The 8,363-nt window shown below is 37.7% G+C and overlaps 1 protein-coding gene across 1 annotated transcript; it reads right to left on the bottom strand.

Moving 5' to 3' along the window:
* Positions 3,303–8,160, bottom strand: LOC109224042 (plastidic ATP/ADP-transporter-like). Its single transcript, XM_019388581.1, has 5 exons — positions 7,204–8,160; positions 5,918–6,172; positions 5,477–5,620; positions 5,023–5,370; positions 3,303–4,166 (listed from the first exon to the last, which is right to left on the bottom strand). The coding sequence occupies exons 1-5, from the start codon at positions 7,981–7,983 to the stop codon at positions 3,798–3,800; spliced, it is 1,896 nt and encodes a 631-aa protein (XP_019244126.1). The 5' UTR covers positions 7,984–8,160; the 3' UTR covers positions 3,303–3,797.

The following is an 8,363-nucleotide window of genomic DNA, read 5'->3' as shown; positions in this document are numbered from 1 at the left end:
AACGTACCGACCGTCAGAATAATCGCTAACGGCCTGCGAACCGTTGAAAGAATGTGTCGTACGCCTTCAAAATTCTGGACGTGACCAAATACGTACCCGGCGCATACTCATTCCCTACGGCCATCTCCAATATATGAAAGGCTACGGCCATCCCCAATATATGAAAGGCTACGGCCATCTCCAATATATGAAAGGCTACGGTCATCTCCAACGTGTAAACGGCTAAGGCCGCCGCCGAGCACGTATCAAGCGTGCTCTCATTCTCCTCGGCCGCACAACATACGACCCGTCCGCCACGGCCGACGGGTATGCTTCCAAAACAAACGTAGGGATCAGAGCACAATGCAGCTCGACCTCACTCGAAGTAAGTTAAAAGGGTGCCTTCGCCCAGGAGGAGAGTTCGACCTCGATCGAACGATGACTTGATAGCCCAATAACAGGATACTAATACTCTACAAGGCTAAGGGCCATCGCCAAAAAGAATTCGGCTTCGACCGAAGCACCAGTCGACATCTCCATCCTTGTTTCTCGAAATACAGCCAATGGAATCCGCTCATCGAGCTCGGCCAAGGCCCGACCTCAATAAGCGGAGGGACTAACTGTATGGGTCAGAATTTGACCCCACGATAATTAACGAGGCTAATCCCGTTTTAAGTTAATTCATGATTAATTAATGGCACGACCACTCAGAATTGACGATGTTCAACCCGCATCTGGTTCGATCGACAAGGCCATGGCCTATCCGCCACCATAAAGGCGAGATCCCAACGTGGTCACGGCCACTTATCGCCAGCTCACGAAGCCCACAGCTATAAATACCCAGAGAGGGAACCCTAGAAAAGGGGGGCTGCTTCTTCACCACTATTGACAAGAGAGAGAAGGAAAAAATATACCCATCTTATGGGAAGAGAAAACACCATTGTAAGGCTCTGAACCTCTTCATGGAGAGGCAGACCAAACAAATGTTATCAATAAAGGTTTCTAATGTTTCTCCCCTAATCCTGAGTACTTATTTTCGTTTCTTTCATTTGGTCCAACGGATAATTACGATTTGCTATGATTTTCCCGTGATTCATTTGTATTGTTTTATACTCATAAGATATGTAATAACTTTTGAGCAAACAGTACTTTCCTTTTTAGTCTGTTTCAAAATAAATGACACATTTCTAAATTTGGAAATAATTCAACTTTAAACTCTTCATTTTATGCACTTTACCTTTAATGAAAAGTTTTTATAACCACACAAATGTAATGGCCCCAAAAATCTTTTACCCCTTAAGCTTTTAAAACCATAAGTTTCAAAAGATTTCTTCTTTTTTCTTAAACTTCATGCCGAGTCAAAGTACCTCATCTAAATTGAAACGGATGAAGTATACTTTTTAGTCGCATAAATATCATAGCATGTTAAAATTATAAGTACCAAAACTCTATTGTTTCTTAAATTCCATATCCAATAAACTATGTCATGTATAATGAAACCAAGAGAGAGAGAGGGAGATGGTTATTCAAAAGAAATAGATACATAGGTTCATGTCATTTTCCTTTCTCATGTGAGAGTTTTATGAATTTTGTTCTCTATGCAGCATAGAAGAAGCCATGATATGTCACTACCCAACGGAATATTTGCATTAAATTTACCTGTCTTCCTTAGCTATCCCCACACTATTGGCTTCTTTATTTCTTTCTGTCTTGCTCACTGGAAATTGGATATAATGTGCAAAACAAAGATTATAGTGATGGGAAGAGTAGTGCGGCAATAATAAGTGGGGCTGCACTTGATAATTAATATTCCCTCCGTTTCAAATTAAATGAGATACTTTCCTTTTTTTAGTCTGTTTCAAAATAAATAACATATTTTTAAATTTGGAAATAGTTCAACTTTAAACTCTTCATTTTACCCATTTTACCCTTAATGATAAGCTTTTATAATCACAAAATATCATGACCCCACAAAGCTTTTACCTTTTAAGCTTTTAAGACCATAAATTTCAAAAGTTTTTTTTTTTTAAATTATGTGTCGAGTCAAACTACCTCATCTAAAATGAAACGGAGTAAGTATGATGTGAGAAAATTGAGAGCTATGAGGAACGAATGGACAATGATCAAACAGTATTAGTGGAGGTATCTACGGTCTGCCTCATTTAGGATTATACGATAGTTCCAATCTGTATTTTGAACGAACAGTTTTGAACATGTGACTGAAATATTGGGTTTTATGCTTTTCTTTTTGGGACCATAATTCATCAAATTTTTAAGTAGTTTTGACAAGGGAAGTTGGTTCAAGTTGTTATCTTCTCACAAGTATTCTGGTTTTAGTTCTAGTTTATAAAGGGAAAGGAAGTTTCTAGTTAGTTCACTTGATATCTTCTCACAAATTTACCGATGCGACTAAACTTACAAGAGCAGCAGTAAAATTGGATGTTAATCCTGCTATACAATTTCTTGAAAAGTTCTTTAATTTTATCAGACCGTTGCTTAATCAGAACATAAAAGAACAGCCCAGTGTACTAAGCTCCCACTATGCACGAGATCCGAGAAAGAGCCAGATCACAAAGATCTATTGTATACAGTCTTACCCTGCATTTCTGCAAGAGTCTGTTTCCACAGTTTGAACCCATGACCTTTTGGTCCCATGGCAACAACTTTATCAGTTACGTAGAACATGTAAAGCCTCCTGGTCAAGAGGCTTAATCAGAACATGCAAAGTCGAAATGAAGGCTAACCAAAAGCAAAACCAGCACTAAACGTTTCAGACTAAGGGGTCGTTTGGTAGGGTGCATAAGAATAATGGAGAATAGAGTATATTAGTAATGCCGGTATTAGTTATGCTTGCATTAGTTATGCTGGCATATTTCTTATCCATTGTTTGGTTTGACATATTAAAGCATTGCACAATTTTTAAAAGAATTGCTTGTTTACAAAAATGCCCTCAAAACCAGTCCATCGCTCATCACTCTAACTTTTTATAAGAAACATATGTTGGGAAATATTTTTATATGAAAAGTTTCAAAAAATTATTTGATTTGTCTACATATATTGCAATATAGAACTAAATATTTATTTATAAAAAAAATATATGCCAAGTATTTAGTATTTATTATTTTACTAAGATATAATTTTATTTCTCACTATTTGGATTATTTTAAACTTGCATTAATATAATAACTAGCATATTGTAATCAAGCATAAATTTTGAAGGACAATTTTATCACTAACTAAGCTAATGCATGCATTAAAACCCATTGCATTGCTAATACCATGGTTTTCTATGCATTAGTTATGCATAGGATAATACCAAATAGGATGTATAACTAATGCTTGCATAACCAATACATAGGTTCAAAATGTCTACCAAATAAGGTATTATTAATACACAACAAAGTTAATGCATGCATTATTTTATCTAATGCATCCTACCAAACGACCCCTAAGAATGAACATGTAGAAGCGTTTGCACAGAAATATCCTGCTTTTCTTTCCACACGTCTGTCGAAGGTTCTTCTCGAAGTGTTCACTACACAGCAAGTCAGCAGCAAATAGCATTTTCATATCATGAGAGCTATAAAGCTGAATGATTGGAACTACTCCAATAAGCTTACAACATCTAAGGGCAGCCAAGTCAGTGACATTCTTGTCCTTCTATTCGTGTATTTATTTCTATCGAGTAAGTAAGAACAAATTCCTACAACCAAGAAATTTTTTCGAAACTTCATTGCATAGTTGAACCTGCAATCGACATGCATCTGCTATTTTGATTTCATATTCCTCCTGCTTTGCAGGGTGATATAACAGCAAAATTACACATTTCTTGGGGAGGAAGGTTCAGCTGAAGCACCGGCTGAGTCACCTCCCGTAGGGTTCAGTGACGACGAGTCACTTGTAAGAGAACCATTTCCACTTTCTTCTTGTGACACAACAGGGATCTTCACTGCTCCTCTCTCCATTTCCTTCTCGAGCTCTTCCTCACGACGCAATGCAGTGAATTGGCCGTCTAAGGACCTGGCTGCTCCCAACCATCCAAGTACAATTACTAGTAGCACACCTCCGAGGTAGGGAGTTGAGTTGGCAAGCGAACCAAAAGTCAAAATCATGAATTGTTGTATCAAGGCTCCTCCAGATTTTCCCAATGGATTGCAGACAACATCAATTGCTGCCTTCCCTTTAACCTGTTATAAGAAAAATGCTTGAGCTTAATTTTCAGGAAACAACTGGCTGCCAAATAACATCACGATTTTCCAGTCATAAAAGTTCGGACAGAGGTATTTGTCGGTCACAAATACCATCATAAATATATGTGCTCGTCAATTATTTAACGGCTACAGATATAAAAGGGTAGCCCAGTGCACGAAGCATCCCGCATTTGAGCAGGATCAGGAGAAGGGTCACACCCTAAGGGGTGTGATTAGGAGCGGCAAACGGGCGGGGCGGATATGGTTCGGGGCGAAAACGGGTAATGAAAAACTGATAAATTATCCGACCCGACTCATATTTAATACGGATAAAAAACGAGTTAACCGGGGATAATATGGGTAACCATATTATTTATGACTTCTTGCATATGATCACTTTTGGGAGAATTCTTAGTCTCTCTAACTTGAGGAACTCCCAATTTGAGGCTTTACAAATGTAAAAGTTAGACCCATTCGTTATCCATTTTCTAAATGGATAATATGGTTCTTATCCATATTTGACCCGTTTTTAAAAAGTTTACTATTCAACCCATTTTTTAGTGGATAATATGCGTGGTTAACTATTTTCTTTGAACTATTTTGCCACCACTAGGTGTGATGTAGGCAGTCTACCCTGATGCAGATTCCACGGCTCAAACTCGTGACTTAGGTCACAAGGAGACGACTTTACCGTTGCTCCAAGGCTCCCCTTCTTAAAGGCTACAGATATATACATGTTCAACGCATTCAATTCCTAGATGAAGGCATGACTATTCCAATTAAGCACTTTTGGCAGGCAGCACCATAGAGCACTGATTCACTACAATTTTAGACACAGTAAATTAGTATATACCTTGGTGTCCTCATCCAGAGGAATATAGGCCATTTCTTTGCAAGGATCAAACAAACTGTACTTTGCACTCTTACTGAAAATGTTCTGCATAGCACCCACATAGACAGCCGCTAGAAGAGGAGTGATCCCAAACTTGGCAAGAGCAGGGGCAAGGGGATCACCAAACAAAATCAGGGAGAAGAATCCAACTCCAGTAAGAAGCAACACCGTGGGTGTTATTTTAGCTGCTGTTCCCCAACCATATTTGTCAAATATCCACTGGCTTAACAGCATCATCGTGAAAGTTGCTATCCCAGTAGCAGTAGAGAAGTCACCCATGAAAGAAGAGTATTCATTTGGGCTTGGGAACTGCAAATTAGGTAAAAGGCAGATTGGAAAAAAGATGCTGCATGTTAAAATGAGAAATAAACGGGAGTTCATATATAACCACGCATAACACCTAGTAATTATCTACCTGAGCTTTGAGCTTCGATTTCCAAGTAACCTCAACAAGGTTGATACTAATGCCGTATGCTACGACTAATGTTGCAAGATCCCTGATATACTTTGAGGAGACCAAAAATTTCAAGCTCTCCATCGTGGTCATGTTAGGCTTCTCCTGCAAAAATAAATTATAGTGAGAAAAAGTTAATAATACAGTTAACGTGATCCTTTAATGTGAAAGTGGTTTTGAATAATTTAATATGAGAAGGTAGAAATTTATAAGATTATCACTGAACCGTGATCAAGTAAACAAAGAGGTCAAGCAGCTCTTTGGAACTAACTGATAAATGGGGTAATTTCTCTGCTAAGTTTATCAGATAGGAAAAAATTATGGGTCCTTTTGCTGACTACTATTTTCTTTTGTGTAATCTAGCCACTTGAAGGGAATCAATACTAAATTGTGGCTCGTTACCTTCTTCTTCTTGCTACGGTTCGGTAGAGCAACGTTGTGATTCACCCACCAGTAAATGCCACAGATTGCAAGCCCCATCAGCACTACAATGCTCATCATTGCTTTCAAAGAGACGGCCCAACCATCAACTCCAGGACCCAATGATTTTCTCAGGTTAGAGAAGTACTTCACTGTACGGCCAGAGAAAATAAGAGCAACATTTGCTCCAAGTCCAAATAAAGGATAGAATCTTTTAGCCTCATCAACTGTTGTAATCTGCAAAAATAAAAGCATCCCAAAATATTCAATGGCAGCACAAACATAGCTATTTTCCCCAAATAAAGCTCAAGGCACTGATAGTCAAGATAAGCGGATGATTTCACCAGTTGATAACTGGCCTTTCAAACAGATGGAAACAGAAAGAGCAGGTGATAAACTGAAACCTTAGCGAATCTTTACAACTGGTTACAACAAAAAAGACAGAACTTAGACAAGATGTAAGCAATGACAAAAAAGTGCAGCCGAGACATTAGCAAATTATGTGCAGAATTGCAACATAACTGGACCAGTAACCAGCCTTAAAGCTAGTTAAACCGCGAACTCCATAGTAAAGAAATCTTAAACCAGTAAATGCTATCATACCTTGCACCCTTCCTAACCCCACTCCTGGAGCCAACACCCATTGCCAAAAGAGAATAATGAAGAAAAAATGTCGTACCATCCAATCCCTAACATTAACCTGTTCCCGGCATATCAGTTCAAAGGGAGTTCATATCACCTTAAAGTGTAGCAGTTTCAGGAACTCATCGGATAAACAAAGAGGTGAAAAGTGCAAATACTATTTTCCACTGCTTAAATAAATATAAGAATCTAAGTCATATAACTTTGGAAATGATTACTAAATACTAATGCACAAATGAAGTGTGATAAAGATAAGACTGTATAAAATGAATATTCATCAAATTGACTACTTTCCGATTTGTTCTTTCGTCGATGGGGCCTTAAAACAAAATGAAAAGGCAGAAAAATGATTCATTCCCCTTTCTAAGAGGAGTAGGATCATTGGTTGATATGCCCTTTCCCCTCCTTTCTTCGTAGATTATTAGTCCCGGGACACCTATACCAAAAGCTCAGTGTGCAATTTGCATGAAATCTATTTACTATCCTAGACTAAAAAAGACATTAGGAGTCTCAAAATTCAGGCAAACAGCATATAAATGGAATATACCAAGTTATGACACCCAAGCTGGAATAGTAATTAATTCTAAAAAGGATCCATGAAAGGATGAGGATGAACATATATTTACCTGATTAGCAAACCCCCAAAATAGAACTGAAACCACCACACTTCCCCAAAGTTCAGCCATGACATAGAACAAACAGAAACTCCAGATCCTCAATATAGCAATTGGTCCAAGAAACCTTGGACCCAGAACATTTAGAAGTTGATCAGCAAGAGCTGTGGGGTGAAAGTAATTGCTAAGGGGATACAAAACAAACCCAAATGCCCCAAAGAAAGCAATAAAGGGAAGGATCACAGTATAAAAAAGAGCCTGCTTTGACAACACATTAGCCAACTTTGTGTACAACAGCATAAAGCCTACAGCCATAGGCAAATTCACCCATGTTTTCAAGAAAGGTATAATCTCAGCACTTGACCCTTTAGCTGTTACAACCAAAACATCCTTAGTATCTCTCAAGATTGTGTAATTAAACAAAATACAAAAGAACATAAGCCCAAGTGGAATAATTTTCTTGAGTGTCACAAGCTCAATTCCCATGAATTTAGGTGACTCATTTTCTCCCAAAAGTGGCACCCCATCAGCTGCAGCTGCAGCCTCTGCTTTACAAACTGGAAAAAATCTGTTCTTTTGACTAATCAATTGTGGCTTTTTAGCAAAGCCTTGAAATTTTTGGAACCCATCAGAAGATAAAGATAGAGATAATCCTTCAAGGGGTTTAGGTTTAAGAGAATTAACAGAATTGAATCTGTACCTTAAACCCCCTTGAGGTAAAGGGTAAAATGCTCTGGTTCTGGGTTTTGAAGGTAGAGAAAGAAGCCCTTTTGTTTGTAGAAGAGCTTCCATTAAGACTCACTCTCTCTACAAGTCCAAGAAATAATCTATATATTTGAGCCTTTAACAGGTTAATAACAGAAAGAAAGAGAAAAAGAAAAGAGCGATAAGGTTGGGGCGTTGAAGAAGATAGTGATATGGGAGAAAGGTTCCGAGGAAGAGATACAAAAATCTACTGTATATAAATATGGCACTCAAGAACCAAAACCCTTGAATGACACTGAAAAAGACAACCAAAAAAATAGAATATGGAAAAAATAACAATATTAGTTGAAGTAAGTGTAAATATAAATTATTCCTTGGTTATAATGATGGTTAAATAATAATGAGATTATTTAATAAATATATTTAATTTGTTAGACAAAAAATGAGATATATGAGATATAATTTAA

This window comes from Nicotiana attenuata, chromosome 3 (genome assembly GCF_001879085.1).
Source record: "Nicotiana attenuata strain UT chromosome 3, NIATTr2, whole genome shotgun sequence".
Classification (NCBI taxonomy): domain Eukaryota; kingdom Viridiplantae; phylum Streptophyta; class Magnoliopsida; order Solanales; family Solanaceae; genus Nicotiana; species Nicotiana attenuata.
The sequence above is the reverse complement of the archived record's forward strand: the minus strand, read 5'-3'. Positions and strand labels throughout refer to the sequence as shown.

Coding starts and splice junctions, on each gene's coding strand:
- LOC109224042 (XM_019388581.1), bottom strand. CDS start 7,983: ATGGAAGCTCTTCTACAAACAAAAGGGCTTCTTTCTCTACCTTCAAAA. Junction 5,621..5,917: donor ACCGTAGCAAGAAGAAGAAG/GTAACGAGCCAC, acceptor TTATTTTTGCAG/GAGAAGCCTAACATGACCAC. Junction 5,371..5,476: donor AATCGAAGCTCAAAGCTCAG/GTAGATAATTAC, acceptor CCTAATTTGCAG/TTCCCAAGCCCAAATGAATA.